Source organism: Rhincodon typus, chromosome 17 (genome assembly GCF_021869965.1).
Source record: "Rhincodon typus isolate 14 chromosome 17, sRhiTyp1.1, whole genome shotgun sequence".
In the NCBI taxonomy this organism is placed as follows: domain Eukaryota; kingdom Metazoa; phylum Chordata; class Chondrichthyes; order Orectolobiformes; family Rhincodontidae; genus Rhincodon; species Rhincodon typus.
The window spans coordinates 12,700,259-12,723,501 of record NC_063348.1 but is presented as its reverse complement, the minus strand read 5'-3'; the positions used below and the strand labels follow the sequence as shown (position 1 = coordinate 12,723,501).

Sequence of the window (23,243 nt, the reverse complement as noted above, 5' to 3'; positions counted from 1 at the left end):
CCCTTCTTCAGAAATTTCTGAAGAAGGGTCTAGGCCCGAAACGTCAGCCTTCCTGCTCCTCTGATGCTGCTTGGCCTGCTGTGTTCATCCAGCTCTGCACCTTGTTATCTCTGTATATTACAACAGTGACATTTTTAAAAGTGTTTCATTGGTTGTGAAGAATATCGGGAGCTCCCGAGTTTGTGAATGATATGATGTAAATTCAAGTAAATTTAAATTAAGGGGTATCCTTAGAGAGGTTTGTAAAGTCACGAGGTGCATGGATAGGGTGAATATGTAAGGTCTTCTTCGTTCTGAGGAAGGGTCACCAGACCCAAAATGTTAACTCTGATATTTTCCTTCACAGATACTGCCAGACCAGCTGACCTTTTCCACCAACTTCTGTTTGGTAGCTAAGGTCTTCTTCCCAGGGTAGGGGAGTCCAAAACTAGAGGGCATAAGTGAGAGGGCAAAGATTTAAAAGGGAACTATGGGGCACCTTTTCATGCAGAGAGTGGTGCATGTATGGAATGAGCTGCCAGAGGAAGTGGTGAAGGTGGGTACAACTACAACATTTAAAAGTCATCTGGATGGGTACATGAATAGGAAGGGTTTAGAAGGGATAGGGGCCAAATGCTGGCAAATGGGACCAGGTCAGATTGGGATGTCTGGACATGGGGGAAAGAGTCTGTATCTGTGCTGTATGACTGTAAATCTAAGTATTTTGTCTGAGGTTGACATTTGTGAGCTGGACCAGAAATCCTAAAAGACTTTCTATTTTTAATGGGACTATGATAGCTAATTAGCTAGTGACTACTTTTACATGTGCCCTGCCAACTGGAAACAGATTTCCCAGCAGCAGGATCTTCATCTGTTACATGCATTAATCATTGTGGCTCTGTCTGTTTAGTGACTGTTAATTGTCAACTCTCTTTAGGTGACAGAAGAAGTAATATTGATTACCAGACTGTGAGACAGTGGGCTCATTCTTTTAGCTGTGTGTCCCTTTGGGGTATTTTTGAAAATCGGATTCTCACTTGTCTCAGAGTGAACAGTTGAAAAGAGATCTCTGGAAAATAAGCCTTTGGATGCTGATGTGATTATCAGCTATTTTTAATTGTCAAAGATACTTTATTGATATTCTGTTACCTCTGCTCAGATTCAAAAAGGAACATATTGTCCATTTTTCCAAGTTATTCGACAGGTTCGTGTCCATGTGATGAACACACTGAGAAAGCTCACATTTCAGACACTCTTCCAAGTTAAAAGCAAACACTTTGAAATTCACTTTTAGCAAAGTAAAGGTTGGAGATACTTGAAATGTGAAATTAAACTAAGAAACTGCTGGAAATACACTACGGGTCAGTGGGAATTATCCCATTGAAAAACTCTGACAGGGTGGAAGTAGGTGGGATGCTTGCCTTGACTGTTGACTCTAAAACCAAGGGACACAATCTCAGAGTAAGGATAGGCTGTTTAAGACTCTGATGACGAGGAACTTTCTTGGCCCAGAGGTTGGTGAATCTTTGGAAATTTCTGCCCCGGAGTACTGTCAGCAGGTTCAAGACAGAAATCAATACTTTCTGGAGACTAATGCCATCAAGAGATAAGGAGACAGTGTAAGAAATTGGAGAAATGATCAGCTCTGATCCAGAATTGTGGGACAGATTCAATAGGCTGAGAGGCCTACTCCTGTTCCTAATCTTCTAAGCACTTCATCATAATGTCATTGAACAAAATCTGAGGCCCAATTACATGAGTAAATGGCAGGTTAAGGAAAATATATAAAAGAAATACTGGGTTCAACTGATTCACTTTTAACATTTCCTACCTCAGTAGAAAGAAATGTTCACATATTGACTACTCCTGACAGCAGATAAAGTGATGGACATTTCTAATCAAGTTTACCCAAGCTGCATCAGGCAAATCTTTCAACAGCCCATGTCCAAGACATCAAGAGCTACAGAACCCTTCAACTGAAAGATCAAACTCTGAGCATTGCGGGAATAGCAAGTCGATCAGCTGATATACTTGCAGTGACTTGAATGAACCAGAATAAATGTACAGACATGCACAAACAGAAAGATATCTGAAGAAGGGCCACTGGATTCAATGTTAACTCCATTTTCTCTCCACAGATGCTGCCAGACCTGCTGAGCCTCTCCAGCAACTTCTGTTTTTGTTACATTTACTAATGCTCATAGTCACATGCAGATGCACACCCAGTTATAAGTTGAAACATCTTTACAAAGACAACACACAGTGACATATGTAAATATACGTGTATAGATCCACTGCACACGTACACTCATGCCATGATAATGTCATAGATAGAACTTTATTTACTCAGCTTTATTGAATGAGTTTCTCTCCTCTGTTCTGTGTTTTGAACAGAAAGCCAGCTCTTGCCTGGGAACAACTTCACGAACGAGTGCAACATTCCTGGGAACTTCATCTGCAGCAATGGCAAGTGCATTCCTGGCGCCTGGCAGTGTGATGGCCTGCCGGACTGCTTTGACAAGAGCGATGAAAAGGAATGCCGTGAGTGATAGTTCACTGCTTATCCTAGACAGCTCCTGTTCCAGGTCTTTCTGTGAGTGATTTAAAAACCATGTTACTTCACGGCTGCCCAGTCATCTGTGACGGGCCTGACAATCAGTCACGCATCAATTCAAGGCTGGAAGCAGATTGGCGATAAATTACTGAATGTCCAGATAGTGTTCCGGAAAATGTGATGAATTGCTTAAAGACTATGCCGAGTCAGCAGCCTTGTGTCTGCACCTTACCCAAATTGATGATTCCAGTGTGTCATATTTATCTTTTAACCTGTTTTTACACTCCTACATTAAACCAGCTACACTTCAGTACTACTGCACTCGCTATAAAGTGACCCAGGATTTTGGGAGGTCTGTAAAGTGATGCATGACTGTATTCCTCTTTTTCTGGATTCCAGGTTTCTTTTGACTACCTCAGCCACCAGCAATATGAGGATGTCGCAACCCCGCAACCTGATTGCCTGCCTACACCCATTTATTGGATGGTTGTATTGACCCTTTCCATCAGGAAGGAAGGTTAGGCAGGTTGGGTTACCCCATGCTGTCCCTGTCCTGAGAGTATTTGATGCAGAGAGTGTAGATGGAGCTCTTACTGTATCTAACCCCAAGCTGTCCCTGTTCTGGGAGTGTTTGATGTGGAGAGTGTAGAGGGAGTTTTAGTGTGTTTCTAACTCCAATCAGTTCCTGTCTTTGGTGTGTTTTAATGCGGAGTGTGTAGAGGGAGTTTTACTGTGTTTCTAACCCCATGCTGTCCCTGTCGTGGGAATGTTTGATGCAAAGTGCATAGAGCGACATTTACTGTCTGTTTAGAAGGGTAGGCAGGTTGGACCTTGTATCCATGAGTGATCAGAATGATGAGAGGTGGTTCTCATTGAACCACAGAAGATCCTGATGGGAGTTGACAGGGGGAGATGCTGAAAGGATGTTACCCCTTGTAGGAGAGACTAGAACTAAAGGGGTTGGTTTTTTTTTTAAGCAAAGCATCTCCCAGTTAAGGAGATGACAGGAATTTTCTCTCAGAAGGTTGAGAGTCTGTGGAATTCTGTTGACTAGAAAACAATGGAGGCAGGGCTTTTGAATATTTTTAAGGTGGAGGTTGCTAGATTTGTGATTAACAGAGCAATTACAGGTTATTGAAGGTCGGTGGGAACGTGGAATTGAGGCTACAGGCAAATCAGCCATGCTTTTATTGAATTTGAGGGGTCGATGGCCTCTTGTTAGTCTTACTGTAAATGTTCACATCTTCTGGCCTTGAAGTAGCAATTAATTGGCTACTTCAGGTCTCAATTGGCAGGGGGTGCAGAAGGTCATAATTCAAGCCTTCCCATCCAGAATTGAATCCAGACGGAGGCAAGAAGACATCAGAGTTCTGGACACCAACATGTCACCAAATCAATTTTCTTTCCCACCTCTGGGACTGTGACATCCCACCCTAGGACTTTTCTGCCAAATATTCCATGAATAACTATCCAGGTAGATACTACAGAAATGCCTGAGGATTTGGAAGGTTTTGCAGAGAGTCCTGGGCAATTTCCTGTCATAAGTTCAAACTACTCGGGGTATTCCTGTGAAGGTCAATGATGTTATAGGTGAGGTTTCCAACCAACCAGAGACTTGGAGGACTTTGGCCAATACCTCCAAAAATGCAGCACTCCTACACTACAGCTCTGCAGAGTTGATTAAAATCCCCAATTCGAAACCTGTGATTGCTCCACATGTCTCCAGGGTAGCTTTTTACGCTTGATTTGATTTATTGTTATCATGCATACTGAGAAACAGTGAAAAGTGTTGCTTTGCATGTTATACAGACAGATCGCACCATACAAAGGGCATCAGGGTAGGAGAACAGAGTGCAGAATACAATGTTACAGCCGCAGAAAAGGTGCAGATAGAGAGAGAGATCAGAATTAATATTTTAAAAGTCTGTTCAAAAGTCTGATAACAGCGGGGAAGAAACTGTTGTTGAATCTGTATGTGTATTCAAATTTTTATATCTTCTGCCTGACGGAAAAGTGTGGAAGGCAGTATAACTGGCGTGGGAGGGGTCTTTGATTATGTTGGTTGTTTACCCGAGGCAGTGGGAAGGTAGATGGATTCGGTGGATGGGAGGCCGATTCGTGTGATGCAGTGGGCTGTGTTCATGACTCTCTGTAGTTTCTTGTGGTCTTGGGAAGAGTAGTTGCCATCCCACACTGAAATGCTTCCAGATAGGATGCTTTCTATGGTGCATCTATAAAAATTGGTAAGAGTCTTTGTGGACATGCCAAATTTCCTTAGCCTACTGAGGAAGTAGAGATGTGTTGTGCTTTCTTGACCATCGTGTCAATGTGGATAGACCAGGACAGATTATTGGTGATCATCACTCTCAGGAACTTGACACTCTCAACCATCTCCGCCTCAGCATCATTGATGCAGACAGGGACATGCCCTCCACTCTGCTTCCTGAAGTCAATGACCAGCTCCTTCATTTTGCTAACATTGTATTTCTCACTGCTACATTTTCTGCAGATTTGGTCGTCATTGCGACTTTGCAGAAGAAAGATTCTTGAAAAAGACACAAGGGAATTCGGCATGTAAAGAGTTAAAAGCTGGGGTCTCCGAGCCCTCCCATTCCCAGACACCATCTGTTGAGAAAAGCAGTGAGTGCAGAGGGATGGGCAGATTTATTAAATGACAAACTAAGCCAGTGTTTCTAAATGTGAGGGCAGCTGTTGATTCTCCAGCTTGTGATTCGCGTTGCTATGGGTCAGTGAACAAAGTTGATCTGGATTTCACAGGGCTCCTGGAGTTCAGACTCCAAGCTCTTAGATCCTTTTCATTTTTAATGTTTGGATATTGCAATAAGTGGGTTTTCTTTTGTTGCTTTTCCTGGTCTTTTCTCTGACTTATTCTTCTCTTCTTCTCTACAGCCAAAGTCAAATCCAAGTGCGCACCAACCTTCTTTCCCTGCGCCAGTGGTGTCCATTGTATCATTGGGCGTTTCCGTTGTAATGGGTTTGAGGATTGTCCAGATGGCAGTGATGAGGAAAACTGCAGTAAGTGCCTTTATCATTGTTCCGAAATGCTGAGAAAGAAATGAAAGGACTTTAGTCAGCTTCAGTTCGAACAGGCTTCACACATTGCTTTAAAAGACATAGCCTATTTAAAGCTTTTTCTATCTTTTCCTTAAAAGAGTTTGTAATCCACCTCACTCTTTGTGGCACCATGGATCTGATATTTACGGTTGAGTTGGAAATATTCCTGAAAGCTTTTATCGCATGACCTTACACCTCCACCTGACCTCCCAGACCAAAGACCCATCTCTTTTACTTTTGAATCATTATTGTACAAATAACTATCTGAAGAAAGGGTGCTTTTCAAATAAAAGGTTGATTTTATTCCCCATCTGATTTTTCTCTTTCAGTTTATCGCAATAGTGTCCGGGAGATTGCATTTTGATTCCTGGAGTCTCCCGGACAGTATTGGAGGACTGGTGATGACATCCCCAGTATGTTCCACAGAGTTCCAGGCATCTCCGTGCAGGTCAACCTCTTGAGGTTATCCTGCAAGACATTTAAGGGGGCCACAGACTTGAATAAACCACCCATGCAAACCCAAAAAAGCATTAGAGGATGTTATTCATCAAGGCTAAATGCGTGCCCATGTTAACAGATTTTGGCTGTGCAGCCACGCAACCTGCACAATCCATTCCCTTCATCGTTTATATTTGTTGCAGTCCTTCCTCCAGTCTTTCACCATTCGCTGCTGGCATGTGCCCTTCTTTACCTCTGAGTCTCTGAGTGCATCTTTCCAGAGATAGTTTGCCAGTCCCTTCACCACTTTCTATGTTCAGGGAGATTGATAAAACATCTCGTTTCGAAGACATTCGGTCATTCTGAAGCCTCTGAGAGGTAATTGTGGTGGAGAGATCACTGTCAGTGATGGTGACAGTGCCGCGCCATGATATCTTGTATTATGAAATATGTTAATCGCAGAAATTCTACGGAGCACTGATATAGTCTATTTTAGCCCACGTTTCATACAGATTGACAGTTATATCCTACAGTTCACCATGGTTACCACAACCTCCCTTACAACTTCACTCACTGCAGGGATTTGCAATAGCACTTAGTACATTAATCCACCTCCCTATTGAAGTACATAGTACAACTGTACAGCACTGGAATGGGCCCTTCGGCCCATGATGTTGGGCCGAACGTGACACCAAATTAAACTAATCCCTTCTGTCTGCCCTTGGTCCATATCCCTCTATTCCTTGCTTATTCATGCCTTAGTCCCTTAAATGCCCCTATCATATCTGCCTCCCCTACCCCCCTGGCAGCACGTTCCAGACTCCCACCAGGTAAAAAACCTGCCCCTGACATCTCCTTTGAACTTTCCCCCCCTCTCACCTTAACTGCATGCCCCTAGTATTAGACATTTCAACTGTGAGAAAGTGATTCTGACTGTCAACCCTATCTATGCCTCTCATAATTTTATAGACTTCTATCAAACTCCCCTCAGCCTCTGTCACTCCAAAGAAAACAGCCCGCGTTTTACAGCCTCTCCCTGTAGCTCATACCCTCTAACCCAGGCAGCATCCTGGTAAACCTCTTCTGCTCCCCCTCAAAAGCCTCCACATCATTCCTGTAATGAGGCGACCAGAATTGAACGCAATAGTCTAAGTGTGGCCTAACCAAAGTCTTATAAAGCTGCAACATGACGTCCTGACTCTTGTACTTAATTCCCTGACCAATAAAGGCAAGCATACCATATGCCTTCTTTATCACCCTAGCTACTTGTGTGGCCGCTTTCAGGGAGCTATGGACTTGAACCCCAAGATCCCTCTGTATATCAATGCTGTTCAGGGTCCTGCCATTAACTGTATACTTTTCCTTAACACTTGATCTCCCAAAGTGCAGCATCTCATACTTACTCAGATTAAACACCATCTGCCTTTTCCCCGCCCTTATCCGCAACTGATCTATATCCCGCTGTATCGTTTGACAACCTTCTACACTATCCACAACTCCACCGATCTTTGTGTCGTCTGCAAAATACCTTACACCTCCTTGTTCAGCAGTGTTCAGAAACTCAGACAGGCACTGAGGAGCATTTGAACAAAGTGTGTACACTAACAGTTAACAAGAATTCCTGTGAAAGGAAAACTTTTGTTCAGGTAGGAGAGCCTGTCTTCACCAGAACTGAGTCTACATGGGCTAGAACTATTATTTTAACTCTTGAAACTCTGCTTGTTATGTTACTGTCAGGACAGGGCATTGCTGTTTGCTCAACCAAGTGAAGATTAAAGTTATGAAATTGCCATATCTAATTGTATTTTTGACGGTGCAGTCATTTGTCTGTGCCTTCATTTGGTATAATTTTGCAGCAATGGTGTGTTCAAGTAATTTTCTTGTTTTATGGAAAAGGAGCTTCGGGGCTTTCCTGTGGTGATGTTAACCATGGTGAAGTCATCCGTGTGTCTCTGACCCCATGACCCCTCAAGGCCATGACCCTGGGTGCCATCTGTTGACGGCCTCCACCCCATCCTGACCTCTGACATCCTCCTCCCCACACCCTCTGGCTGAGGAAGTGGTTAACCTGCTAGCTTTGAAACACAACAAATGCTAACAGAGAAGGGGAATCTTTACACATCAAAAACAAGGAGAAGCTCCTGGTGTGACTCACAGTAATGCAGCCTAGAAGGAGGCCATTCAGTCCAGCTTTCCTAATGCTGGTCCTGTGCTACAGCTATCCAGACTGGAAGTCTCACTTCTCAGATATCTGACAATTTCACTCTTCTTTTGTTTATCCAATTCCCTTTGTGATGGCAAATTCTGGATCACAAGAAAAAAAGATTCGCTGCATCATCCATATGGTTCTTTTGTTAGCTCTCTTTGCTAGTTCCTCCGGTTCCCTACATGAGTTTCCTCTGATTGCTAAAGGGAGCTTTCTACGCATCCAGCTGTGATGTAGGATTAGTCTTGAACACAAACTGTGTATTAGATGTATAGTGTTCGGAAATAGATCCAGTTGTAGACATAGAGTGAGTCTCAACGTCCAATAATAATATACTTCCAATCTAATCCCATTTGAAGAAGAGTAAGGTTTGCTCGATGAGCCAGGGATTTCCACACAATTGAGCTGGATGCCAAGGAAAGACTAGGTGCCCATCAATGCTCCCTGGAGGTATTTGCCTGAGGATCTTCAATCATCTTGTTTGCATACCTGTTAAGAGTACGGATTCTAGGTGATCTCATGTAAAATCACTGTAGGACATGAAAACTGTAGAAAACCATTTTCTACACATCGGGGAGTCAACCACGAACAGCAAACTACTTAGACAACTTGCTGCATGTCTTATCAAGCTTTACATTCTTCTTCACTGAGGGATAATTCTACATCCCCATGATCTGTTCCAAAGTGATTCATGACTATTTTCGGCCAGTCTTCTTGAAAGGCTGTAGTGCAGGGTGACGAGCAAGAGAAGGACAGAACTTGCGCAGCCCAGCTCTCCACGCTGTCTTGGAAGTGATTGAAGCCAGTGGGCTGTAAGCCTGGTAAGAGTGGCACTTGCATTTCCAGCAGTATGTGGCACCGTGCAGCACTTATGGCATCTCCCTCACCTGGTACTACACATCAGTGTTCAATGAGTTATCACAGCATACCATTTCATTGTATGCCTGTGTGTGTCTGGAGATAACACTGGAACATAGAAACAGCAGGAGGCCATTTCTGCCTGTTCCATCCCAAATCAAATCATGGCTGAGCCCTTTTCCTTTTCCTTTTCCTTTTCCTTTTCTTCTGAGGACATGCAGTATCTTAAACTGATATGTACACAGCTGGCCCTTCACAGCGCTCACAGCTTATTCCCTGGTGGGTAGGTGGGTTTGTAGCCTAATCGGTGTACAGGCCACACATCTACACTTTGACCCTAGCATCCCTGTCAAGCTCCCTGCAGACATCAGCTACTATCTCCTACCCTGTCTGGAGTGGGCAGTGCTGATTGAATTTGGCCTCCCTTCCTGCAGACTTACTGTTGGGTGACCAGCAGGAAAGGGAGCTCTTTCTGGCTGGTTGTGATGGATATAGGACAGCAGTAAACCATTCGAACCTTTGAGCCTGTTCTTTCATTTGAATAAATAGTAGCTGATCTGTACCTCAACCCCAGGCTCCCTAAGGAAGATTGTATCAAGGAACATGCCAGGAGCCCCTACAGCAAGGCCCGGTGAGTCTAACTCTCTCGAACTCAAACCACCTCCAGCCCCCCACCGCCCCCCCAACCTGGCTCACTCGCGTCCTCAACCCAGGTATTTTTGGATCAACCTGCTCAGAGAGATGTTGTTACACATCTCTGGAGCAGGTGGGACTTGAATAGAGGCTTCCTGGCTCAGAGGTAGGGACACTACCACTGCACTACAGGAGTCACCTTCCTCATGTTGAAGCACTAACTCCGATAGTTTTCACCCAAGGGGCTATTAGATTGGTACTGACATATGCGACTTGCAGGGAGACTCAGCAGCGACTGAGAGTACATTCGGGTCCCGCTCGCACCTGTATGGAAGGCTATTTGTGTGTTTTGAGTTTGGCCGTCGGCCTGGAAAGACGTTGTGCAGGAAGGTGGCAGCAACTTGCCCTCTGTCAGGTCAGTCTCCGAGAATGCGGCTGGGTGTGATTTTCACAACCATAGCTCTGCTTTGCAGGAATTAACAAAGCAAGGGGCAGCTGCAGTCAGCTCTGGGTCCAGTTGCAGTCCCTCCCCCTCCCGAGTTTGTAGCTCTCGGAGACGAGAAAGGTCAGGCTGGAGCATAGCACTGATCGTGGTTTCCAGACTGTGATAATCCCTTTGTCTAAATGCTTTTGGGATCTGGTTGCTGCCATTAGAGTAGCCTTCTCAGAGATCAGTGGAGCCTTTAATCCGGGGCAAGTGCAATGGTGAGAAATGGAGGCTACGTGCCTGATGCTGGAACCACTTCAGGAGCTATTCCGATCCCAGCCTTCCTCCTCAGACCACACGAGGTGGCACCAGGAAAAGCTCCAGGGATACAAAGGCCAGTGCTTCCCCAGCACTGGGATCAGCCAGGATCCTAGCCCTCAGATAGCATCTCAAAATACGATAAGATTAGATAGGTTTTTTAAAAAAAGCTTGACAGTGTTGAAGAGTGGATTAATAGTGCTTTGGCAACTGAATAGCCTGTGTACTGAAATGACAGCTGCTATTGAGGGACAGTATTCAGAAAAGCTGATGTTTATTTCATGCTCACCTGTTCACTTGCGTAATGATGGCACAATCATATTGAAGTAAAAAGGGCTAATGTGTTGTCATATTGTAAGAAAGGTAGTGGATGAGAGAATGTCTGTCTGTTAACAGAAGACAGAGCAGAAGGATGTCAGGCAGTGATGCCCACTGAGTTACAAAGGCAGAAGATTGAATGATGATGATGTTCCCTGGGGACCCTTACATCGGTCACTGAGGATAAACTCACAGGGTCTCTCTTAGTCCCTGTATAAACACACTCAGTGTCGGTCTCACTCCCTGTATAAACTCGCACTGTCTGTCTCAGCCCCTGTATAAGCTCAGTGTCTCTTTCAGTCCCTGTATTAGCATGCAGTCTGTCTCAGTCCCTGTATAAACTCGCAGTCTGACTCAGTCCCTGTATAAACTCAGTGTCCATGTCAGTCCCTGTATAAACTCACAGTGTCGTTCTCAGTCCCTGTATAAACTCGCAGTGTCCATGTCAGTCCCTGTATAAACTCACAATATTGTTCTCAGTCCCTGTATAAACTCAGAGTGTTGTTCTCAGTCCGTGTATAAACTCACAGTGTTGCTCACAGTCTCTGTATTAACACGCGCAGTGTTGGTCTCACTCCCTGCACAAACACAGGGTCTGTATGAACAAACAGTGTCTCTTTCAGTCCTGGCTAAAAACACAGAGTGTCAGTCTGCATCCATGTACAAACACACAGTGTTGACCTCAGTCCCTCTATAAACACATAATGGCTCCCTCAGTCCTGTATAAGCACACAGTGTCATTCTCAGTTTCTACATAAATTCACAGTGTGTCTCTGTCCCTATACAAACACACAGTGTTGGTCTCAGTCTCTCTATAAGCTCAGTGTGTCTCAGTCCCTGTATAAACGCACAGTTTCAGTCTCAGTCCCTGTATAACCTTACATAGTATAAACTTTCACTGTCTCTGTATAAACTCTCAGTGTTGGTCTCAGTCCCTCTATAAACTCAGTGTCTCTCTCAGTCTCACAGTGTGAGACACAGTGTGTCTCAGTCCCTGTATGAATTCACACTGACTAGTGTTGCCCTTGGGGCTAATGCTTGTCAATGGGGAGGAATCCCACATCAACCTCTTTTAGGCTTCAGATTATTCTGTGGTGGTAATGCCTCTGTCAGGAGACTGACACAGGGCCTGTCCTGTGATTAAGTGGATTCTGCCAATGCGTTTTCCATCGTGACAGGCTGCATTAAATTCAGCTCATTATACGTGACAGAAGTTGTGTCAGGCTCTGTGTAACACAGTGTCTGTTTCCTCTTGTGTACAATAGACAGTTTCCATATCAGTTGCTGTGTAGCAGCCACTTGTGACAGTCAGTTATGTGTACTGCCTAATGCTACTGTCTGTTCTTCATAGCAGCAAACCCCCTTCTATGCTCGACAGCCCGTTTCCACTGTAAGAATGGGAGATGTATCGACAAAAGCTTCCTGTGTGATGGAGTGAATAACTGCCAAGACAGTAGCGATGAGGACAACTGTGACATCTCTCCAGGTAAAATTTCACTGATGCTCACAGATTACAGCATGGAATTCAGGGTCACAAAATACTGCACGGCAATAGACCTGGGCAAGGTGCAGTGAATAGGCCTTTACATTTTGCCATGCTCATTGCTAGTAAACAGGTGAATATACCTGCTAGTGACTGACCCAATGTTTCTTTCATCTCTGTCTGATCCCTCCCAGTTTTTATTACATCGTTAGCAATCAAGTTCTGTGTACGTAGGCCTGTACAATCTGATAACAGCACAAGACCCCTTGCAGTCTGTCAGTGTTGTACACAGGTGCTGGGTACAGTTGCTGTAAAGATCTGTGCAGCCTTTCTACAGGTCCCTGTACAAACTGTGTGTAGGCTTAAGAAGGAAAATGTGAAACAGTCTTGCCAGAAAAGCAAGGCACTGTAAAATAGCCACAATAGATCAAAGGAAACAGAAAATTAATTAAAATGTCTTCACTGGAAAACCTCAGCATACAGATTATTAGGTTTTCAAGGTGATAATGACCTGAATAAGATAATTGATGGAAAGGAGGGAGAGTGGAGCCCTTTAAGGACCACGGTGGTAATTTGTGCATGGAGTCAGGGGACGTGGGTTTTAAATGAATACTTTGTGTCAATGTTCACCAGTAAGAGCGACAATATGGGTATAGAAATCAGGGAGAAGGACAATGATATAATTAAAGTAATTAGCATAGACAGAGAGGAGATTCGAAGTGGCATGGCAGGCTAAAAAGTAAATAAATCTCCAGGGCCGGGTGAAACATATCCCAGGTTGTTGAGTGAGGCAACGGAGGAAACAGATGGGGCATTAGCAACAATTTTCAATTTCTCCCTAGCCACAGGAGAACTCGAGGACAGCCAATGTGGTACCATTATTCAAGAAGGGGACAAGGGTTAAACCAGGAAACTACAGGACAGACAGTGTAACCTCAGTGGTAGGGAAACTACTGGAATCAATTTTTAGAGACAGAATTAATCTGCAGTCGGAGAGGTAGGGATTAATCAAGAACAATCAGCTCGGTTTTGTTAAGGGGAGGTCATGTCTGAACAACGTGATTGAGTTTTTTGAAGAGGTGACCAGCTGTGTAGATGAGGACAATGTTTTTGATGTTGTCTACTTAGACTTCAGCAAGGCATTCAATAAGGCCCCACCTGGGATACTGGTAGCAAAGGTTAGAGTCCATGGGATCCAAGGAAATTTGGGAAATTGGATCCACGATTGGCTGAGAACCAGGAAGCAGAGGGTGATGGTCGATGGGTGTTTTATCGATGAGAAGTCTGTGTCCAATGGGGTCCCACAGCAGTCAGTGTTGAGGCCTTTGCTCTTTGTGGTGTATTAAAATAATTTAGACTTGAATTGGGATGATTGATCAGTTAGTTCATGGATGATATGAACATTGTTGGAGCGGTAAATAGTGAGGAGCATAGCCTTAGATTACAGTCAGATATCCACAGACTAGTCAGATAGGCTGATCAGTGACAAATGGGATTCAATCTGGATAAGTGTGAGGTGATGCACTGGGGCAGGACAAACAAGGCAAGGGAAGACATGTAGGACCCTGGGAAGCACCAAGGGCCAGGGGGACCTTGGTGTGTATGTACACCTGTCCCTTATGGTTTCAGGACAGGTGGATAAAGTAACTAAGGAGGCATCTGGGGTACAGCCCTTTATTAGCTCAGTCTTAGAGTTTAAGAGCAGAGAGGTGATGCTGGAACTGTATAAAATGTTGTTTAGGTTACAGCTAGAATATTATATGCAGTTGTGGAATCCACATTATAGGGGGGATGTGATAGCATTGGAGAGGATGCAGAGGAGATTTACCAGGATGTTACCTGGGCTGGAGAGTTTCAGAAATGAAGAGAGATTAGTCAGACTGGGGTTGTTTTCATCAGAGCAGAGGAGACTGAAGGGGGACCTGATTGAGATCTATAAAATTATGGGGGCATGGACAGGGTAGACAGGAAGAGACTTTGCTTCTTGATGGAGAATTCAGTGATCAGGGACATAGATTTAAGCAGGGAATAGGATGTCTAGAGGGGATGTGAGAAAAAATTATTTCACCCAGAGGATGGTGGGAATCTGGAACTCACTGTCTGCAAGGGTGGTAGTGGCAAAAACCATCATAACATTTACAAAGTCTTTAGATGTGGACTTGCAATACCAAAGCATACAAGGCCACGGACCAAGTGCTGGAAAATGGGATTAGAATAGTCAGGTAGTTCTTTTTGACTGGCATGGACACAATGGGCCAAAGGTCTTTTTAGAGTCATACAGTACGGAAACAGACCCTTCAGACCTTTTCTGTGCTGGAGATGTATGTTTCTATGGAAGGAAGAAATGAAGGGTGGGAGGACTTTAAATGGATGTTCCACCAATTTGAAAGGCCAGCGAGGTCAAGATTGTAAAGGACATGTTAAGGTCATTAGGGAATCTGGGGAACTGGGAGTTTGGCCCATCCACAATTTCCACAACAATATGGACAATAATCTTCTTACCAACTGTAAAAAGCAGTAGAAGGGGCTATACTTCAAAAGAGGGGACAAAAGTAATCTGGCAAACCAAATTTATTGGACAAAACATTTGACCTGAACTTGAAGCCAAGTTGAATGGGTTTGTTCGACCAGAGCGCTGAATGAATGAAAAAGGCATGTACAGTGAATTGTTACGATCTAGAACACACTGCCTGTTTAGGGAATGAAAGCACGTTCATAGTAACTTTCAACAGGGAATTGGGAAGAAGAAAAATACAGGGTTCTGGGTAAAGAGCAGCTGAATCATATTAATTGGAGAGTTCTTTCAAAGACATCATGGACATTTTCCTGAATTCAAATTTCGCAATCTGTCTTGGTGGGATTCGAACCTCGTCCCCAGAACATTGGCCTAGGGTTGTGGATTCCCAGTCCGGTGACGGGACCACTACACCAATGCCTGCCCTATTAGATTGTTTTATGCTGTGAGCACAGATCATCGGGATGACTTCTGAGTCTCAGGCAGCCCACTGTATGATGTTGTATCTCTGATTAGATTAGTGTAGCTTGTTGTTACCCAACAGTCAGCTTACTGGCTGCTTTGTACTTTCTTGTTTCAGCCTCTAGACCATTAAATAGACATTCAGAAGCAGCTTGATAATTTCCAGAAATGAGCTGGCTGTGTTGCTATGCCAATGTTTTACAGCATATTTGATCTTTTCTTCAGTGCTGTCACACACACTTTATCTTTGGCCCTGACAGAAGCTCCTTGTTTTTAATCATGGGATGTGAAATGTCAGTGGCATCCCTCCCTGACGAGGTTAACGGTGAGCCACTTTCACAGTGATGGTGTAGCTGCTGTTAGGGAGGGAGTTCCAGACCCAGCAACAGTGAAGGAGCAGTAATATAATTCCAAGTCAGGCTGGTGCATTGCTTAAGGAGAACTTGCAGGTCGTGGTGTTCTTATCCTTCTGGATAGTAAAGGTTGTGGTTTTGGATGATGATGTCGAAGAATCCTTGAGAACGGTTTAATATGACTGTACTATTTGGTGCTGGGAAAGAGATGGGAGCTCCTACATGGATTTAGTTCCCATCTTATTTTTAAGTATGATTATAGAGTCACAGAGGTTTACAGCATGAAAACAGGCTGTACAGCCCGACTTGTCCATGTTGCCCAGTTTTCACAATTAATCTAGTCCCATTTGCCTGCTTTTGGTCCATATCCCGCCATGCCTATCCCATCCATGTACCTGTCCAAATGTTTCTTAAATGACAAAATTGTTCTCGTCTCCACTACGCCCTCCAGCAGCCCATTCCAGACACTCACCACCCTCTACATGAAAAATTTGTCCCTCTGGACCCTTTTGTATCTCTCCCCTCTCACCTTAAAACTATGCCCTCTGGTTATAGACTCCCCTACCCTGGGAAAGGACTGTCGGCTATATACATTATCTATCCGTCTCATGATTTTATCAACCTCTACACGCTCCAGTGGAAAAAAGTCCCAGCCTGTCTGGCCTCTTCTTATAACTCAAACGTTCCAGTCCAGGTAGCATCCTAGTAGACATGATTAGTGTCATGTGGGTGAGGAATGAGAGCAGCCCCAGCCTCAAAGCAAAATACAAAAATTGTTTATACTGATTTTAACAAAAAAGGTTTAGCTGATTCCAGCCAACACTGTCGTCAGAGAGACTGCTTTTTATATGTGAAATACTATCCCCCCACCGACCCCACCACCTCCCCGAAACCCTCAGGGATGTGTTGATCAAATGACAGGAGTTTCATTGTTTCAACTACAATTTTTACAAGGTCACAATTTGCCTATTCCAGGAGAAATTGGGAACAGAATGAAACCTGGCCTAGAGCAGGTGTCTCGTCCTAAATTAACCCTTTCCTCTAAACATGAAAGCCTAAAGACGAAGCGGAATGCATCATTGTGCTTCCAGCCAAGTTTGCTGGTGTTTTAAGGGACTAAGCAGGACTGCAGTTTAGTTCAGGCCTTGTGTCAGGCTGCCTCCTTCTCTAAGCCCCTTGGTTTTACTCCGTTTTTAGGCCGTCCGCCTCTGTTACTTGTCCGCACGATGATTTCCCCTCTCTGGTGCTGATTTGCAGTGTCAGTTAACCTGCTGGGAGAACAGAAATCCATTCTGGCGTCAAGTTTCGCTCGAGAGCAGAGATCAGTTTAATCAGCCTATTGCCATGGGAACCGGAGGTTAGATTTCCCCAAGCCTCCACGCACTTTGGCAGCTCACTCTCAGCAGCCATAAGGTCCCCTGCCGCTTCCTGTGTTTTACTTCAAGCAACCTGCCAGTTTGTGTAAATGGAGAGTCCCGTGGGGAGTGGGGGGAGGAGAGGTAAGGGGTGGGCTGACAGGAGGAGAGAACCTTCCTGACACTCTCTTAAGCCTATTCTACTAGTGCCTGCTAATGAATTCCTACATGCCAGTGGTTGGTAACAGAGACCACCTAAGGAGACTGTATTAGAGTGGCATTTTTCAAATGACTGTCCTAATGAACATAATCAAATGGCGCCCAGCATCAACTGACTCACAAATGACTGTGAAGGCACAAGAACAGTGTAAAAGGATTAAATCCTGCAAGGGATTAGAATTGTGTCCCTTGCTATTTGGGATATATGAAAGGCTGAATGTAAACAGTAGGGTCTCGCTTTGAGCTCTTGGAGTTTGAAAGGATACTGCTTCCCTTTTGTACCCAAACATCCTCCTTTTTTTTGTGTTGAACTTGGGTAAACAGTTTGTAAATGCAACTGTGCTGCATTCCACTGAAGCACAGCAGACTCCATGCAAATTTAAGGCAGAGATGAGGAATCTGAGGTATTCGTTACCACAGAGGGCTGTCGACACTGGGTCATTAAGTATATTCAGAGCTGAGATAGACAGATTTTTAATCAGGAAGGGCATTTGAGGGTTCTAGGGAAAAGGTAGGAAAAGTGGTGTTGGGGATTATCAGATCAGCCACAATCTGATTGAATGACACTGCAGTGTCAGTGGGCCAAATGGCCTCCTTCTGTTCCTACATCTTATGGTTTTAAGGGAAGGTAATGTGCTGAACTCTACAAGATTAGATTAGGTGGACATCAGAATTACTTACTCTGTTCCCTCATGCAGCTATCCCTCATTGTATAAGAGACAGGCTACTGACAGAGATCCAGTGCAGAGCTGTTCCGTGGCGAAGTTGCACTTTTGTAACACACTTCGCAACCTTCATCTCAAAGTACTTCACATCCACTGAAGTGTTTTTTGAAGTATTGTCATAGCTGTAATCAACAACATGATTAAAATAAAAGTTCATCAGCTTTAAGTATTGGTTGGGATTAATTATTGGCCCAGGACACTAGGATGGGGATGGTTAGACTAACTGGGCTGATTAAAGTGTAAGAGGAGCCCACTATTTGTGCTGCTGTGATGCAGCACATAGATCAAGAATTGCAGTTGTGTTTTGCAGAATTGAAACTCCGGTCACTTATCAGTTGCAGATCCTTTCTGATATTTCTTACAGTAAGGAAACCGAACAGCCTGTATTGCTAATGTGCAAATGCTCCCTACCAAACTTTCCTTTCTAAATATTCCGAGCCTTGGAGTCAAAACAAAAACTGTGTCACTGTAACCCCTAAGGGTTTATGCACCAGTTTCTCACCGCAATGATTCACACCTTCTGTAGGATGCCAACCCCTCCAGCTGCTGAGCTCGACAAACACTCCTCAAAACTTACTGATCTCAGGGGCTGTCTCTCTCAGCCATAAGGTTAATCTGTTTTGCAGATTTATATGACGTTTAAAGTCTCCGTTTTCCCGGGACTGCTCGGGAAAGCGAAGAGCTGGTGAAACTTGGTGTCGTGGGGCATGCAGTGAACAGCATGCTGATTAACTTGGGCACATCCAGGCTCCAGACTAACAAAGACTTACGGAGCACTGCGATTCCAACTCCACAAACTTACAAAGACCCACAGGACACTGCTGATCAGGGGTTAATCTTGTCAAGGTTTGTGGATTTCTACGAGAAACAATAGAGCCACAACCAGCACCATGGAAACAATGCTGATACATACAGTAAGCTTAAAGCCTTAAATTATTGCATTGCATGTAAAATAGGAAGTTGTTCTGTTAAATCTATTCTCTTACAATGGTGTACCTTTGACTTCAAACAATAGTGTAAACAGACAATACTGGATTACCCAACTCTTTTAGACCTCCCACAACAGGCAGTTTATCCAATATTCCTTGTTTGCACAATACTCCTTATTTACACTAACACCCAAAGCCAAAATTACCCCCACCAAGCGTACATGTTAAACCCAGAAATAGAGCGTGGGGTTCACTTCCTCCGTCAATCACTGAATTGTGCATTTGTTACAGAATCTGCCCTGAGTTTCATGGGGGGAGACAGGCATATCCAGGCAGTTAGTGATAACATTGTTGCTCGTATTTCCCTCTTTGTTCAAGCCTGCTGAGGGGATATGCTGATCACTGATCACTGGACAGAACCTTGTTGCAAATGAGGATGACTGATATCCCACAGGAGCAATGACATATCATCAAAGCTCCAACAAGACATCAGTGCATCCAGCTTCCATCCTGAGCAGATTAAATCAACAATCCCATCAAGCAAGGAACAATTAGAGGCAGTGTGTTAACATCCAGCCTAATTATTATTCTGAGCTGGTGTTTGTTCTATCCTCTGTGGGGCCCTCTTTTTATGATACACTGAATAGGTATCATTGTTACTGAAGGTAGAAAGAAAGGAGTTATGTTGGCACAAAAGCATGAGACATGAGGCTGGCCACTGAGAGCCAACTTTACTTTGACGACAGAGACACTACAGGCTACACGGATATAATACCATTTGAAGCTATTTTTGAACATGGGTATCTCGGACATTATGTTCATTAACCATTATTTTAAATGATTAAAAGTCCTTAACTATTTACTGTAAACCACGATTGTAGATTCTGTAATTTCATGTCCTCTCCGTAGATCTGTACCTGCGTTAACGTACCATATGCCTTCGATATCATAATGAGTCTGCAATCAGAAGTTCATGTGGAATTTAAGAAGGAATGGTGCACTTTCTCCAAGTATTTAGTGCCTCTGATCCCATCACAGCAGGGTCAGTTCTTAGGTCTGAAGCAGTTATCATTCCACTCAACCCAACCTAACCCAGGAAGTTGCCAAGGCATAAAATTGCCTCCAAAGCAACTTCTGTTTTGTCAACCTCACTTAAAGTTGGCGAAAGGATGACTGATGTGTTGGAAATATCAGTATATGATAGTCCAGCATGGTAAAGAGCCTCAAGCTTTCACAATTTTTTTCTTTTTCTTTCTCTGTTTTTAATATTTCCAATTATTATAGTTAATATTAAAACATCACAATTCATCTTACCTTCATTTAATGGCTTAAGGGAGCACACACCCGTCTGTTAAATCCACAAACCTGACTGCCCCGGCCAACCCATGGTCTTTGCCTGCTCCTGCCCCACTGAACTTATTTCCGCTTACCTTGACACTGTTTCTCCCCCTGATCCAGGAACTCCTCGCCTACATTCGGGACACCACCCACACTCTCCACCTCCTCCAAGACTTCCAATTCCCTGGCCCCCAACGCCTCATCTTCACTATGGACATCCAATCCCTGTACACTTGTATCCCCCACGCAGATGGCCTAAAAGCCCTCCGCTTCTTCTTCTCCCGCAGGCCCAACCAGTCGCCCTCCATCAACAGCCTCATCTGCTTAACAGAACTCGTCCTTACCCTTAACAGCTTCTCCTTTAACTCCTCCCACTTCCTACAGACTAAGGGGGTGGCCATGGGAACCTGTATGGACCCAAGCTATGCCTGCCTCTTCGTAGGATACGTGGAACAGTCTCTTTTCCGCTGCTACACTAGCACTACCCCCACCTCTTCCTCGGCTACATCGATGACTGTATCGGTGCTGCCTCGTGCTCCCTCGAGGAGCTTGAACAGTTCATCAATGTTACTAACACCTTTCACCCCAACCTCAAATTCACCTGGACCATCTCCGATACCTCTCTCTCCTTCCTGGACCTCTCCGTCTCCATCTCTGGTGACCACCTCGAAACTAACATCTATTTCAAGCCCACCGACTCCCACAGCTACCTGGACTATACCTCCTCTCACCCACCTTACTGCAAGAATGCAATACCATACTCCCAATTCCTCCGCCTCCGTCACGTCCGCTCCCAAGATGGGGCGTTCCGCTCATGAACATCCCAGATGTCCTTGTATTTCAACGACCGTAACATCCCCCCGCTTCGGCGGTCGAAAATGGACTGAACCGCATCTCTTGCATTTCCCGCACTTCTGCCCTCACATCCCCTACCCCCCAACAGAAATAACAACAGAAACCCCTTGTCCTCACATATCACCCCACTAACCTCCACATCCAACGTATCATTCTCTGCCACTTCCGCCACCTACAATCCGAACCCGTAACCAAAGAGATATTTCCCTCCCCACCCCTATCTGCCTTTCATAAGGACCGCTGTCTCTGTGGCTCCCTCATCTACTCCACACTCCCCACTCACCCCGCCACACCCGGCACCTTTCCCTGCAACTGCAGGAAGTGCTACATCTGCCCCTACACCTACCCCCTCACCTCCATTCAAGGCACAAAACAAACCTTCCATATCACATAGGAGTTCACCTGTACATCCATCAACTTGGTCTACTGTATCCACTGTTCCCAATGTGGCCTCCTCTACATCGGTGAGACGAAGCGGAGACTCGCAGACTGTTTTGTAGGGTATCTGTGCTCTGTACGCGACAATCAACACCACCTTCCAGTCGCGAAACATTTTAACTCTTCCTCCCACTCCCTGGGTGACATGTCCATTCTGGGCCTCCTCCAGTGTCACTATGACACCACCCAGAAACTGGAGGAGCAGCACCTCATATTCCGCCTCGGGAGTCCACAGCCCAATGGCCTAAACATGGAATTCACCAGTTTTAAAATCTCCCACCCCCAGGCTCATCCCATGACCAACCTTCCCTCTCACCTCGCCTCCTTGACCTGACACAACCTGTCCATCTTCTCTCCCACTTCACTGACCAATCCCCACCACTCCCTACATGAACTCACCTATCACTATTCCACTTACCTTCCCCAGCCCCACCCCTCCTCTCTCTATTTATTTCTGAGCTCCCTGCCCCCTCCCCATTTCTGAAGAAGGGTCCTGACCCAAAACGTCAACTTTCCTGTTCCTCCGATGCTGCCTGGCCTGCTGTGTCCCTCCAGCTCTATACTGTGTTGCCTCTGATTCCAGCATCTGCAGTTCTTGCTATCTCTATGTGTTAAATTCATGTTCTGAGAGCCATTAGCCCTGGCCTGACCCCATTCTGGTAGGATGAGAGGTGGTAATCCATAAATACCCCATTAAGCCAGGTGTCAGTGAACAGTCAGTGTCCCACATGCACGCACGCACGCACGCACACACACACTCTCTTACACCAGGCCCACCCAGTAAACTACTGTGTGTTTACTCTTTCATAACACGAAAATGGTTTTATTGTTTACAATTTTGGATGGGTTTCCACTTTGGTAAAAGCATAGCAAAGTTGATAAACCGAGGATTGTTGAGAAGTGAAATAGGTTGAATGGAAAGCTCCCATGTTTAAGCATCAGAAGAAAAAGGGTTAATGGAACTCTGAATACAGATGGAAGCTATTGCTGGCTTTGCTTTGGTCTGTGTCAGTTTTGAGAGTGAATTATTGAGGCCTGTATTGTGCAGTTTGTTGCACAGATGGGCAGCAGATGAGGGGAATTAGTTAACAGTATATTGAGCAAAGAAGAGGCCAAAGTAGATTTGCAGAGCAGCATGAACCGTATCAACAGGACATTTTGTCAGTTGGCCAGTCTTAGGTGGACGTTAATACCTCCTGCTACATAATATGGTGTGTTGCAGCAGGCTGTGGTAGAAGTGTCAGCTTAGGTCACAGCATTGCCTGGTTAGCCAGTTGAGCTATGCTCCTTATGCTGTGTTTTACAGACAGGCAGTTGAATAGAGATGTAGTAGATCTCCTTTATATAAGTCACAACTGCATGATAACCTTGGATATACCACTTTTTCACACAAAGGGAACCCCTTTGACAAAGAGATAGTGAATGCTGGATCAATTGAAATGTTCAGGGCTGGAGTTGTTGTTAATGAAGGACAGGGCTTCCCAGAGTAGGGGTCAGAATTGCAAATGGTTCACAAGTGGAAATTCTGGGGTTGCGAAGTCTAAGGCAGCAATGGTGGGCTCTGACGGAATTATAACAGTTGTGTTCTTGCTCCAACAAACAGGGTCCCTATGTTTCCTAATCTCACTATCACAGGGCCTTCCCTGCGTCCCCTAACCACACTATCACAAGGTCTTCCCCATGACCCCTAACCACACTACCACAGGGTCTTCCCCACATCTCCTAACCTCACCATCACAGGGTCTTCCCCACGTCTCCTAACCTC

The 23,243-nt window shown here is 44.8% G+C and overlaps 1 protein-coding gene across 2 annotated transcripts in view; it reads left to right on the top strand.

Annotated features, from left to right (window-relative positions):
* The window catches only part of LOC109923927 (low-density lipoprotein receptor class A domain-containing protein 3-like), an 80,469-nt gene that overhangs the window by 36,211 nt on the left and 21,015 nt on the right, over nucleotides 1-23,243 (top strand). The window contains exons 2-4 of one of the 2 annotated variants that reach the window (XM_048607251.1): nucleotides 2,374-2,520; nucleotides 5,444-5,569; nucleotides 12,161-12,292. In XM_048607251.1, the coding sequence (XP_048463208.1) occupies nucleotides 2,374-2,520; nucleotides 5,444-5,569; nucleotides 12,161-12,292 (405 nt within the window). Of the gene's footprint in view, nucleotides 1-2,373; nucleotides 2,521-5,443; nucleotides 5,570-12,157; nucleotides 12,293-23,243 lie in introns of both variants that reach the window. The other variant, XM_048607250.1, reaches the window with a different exon arrangement.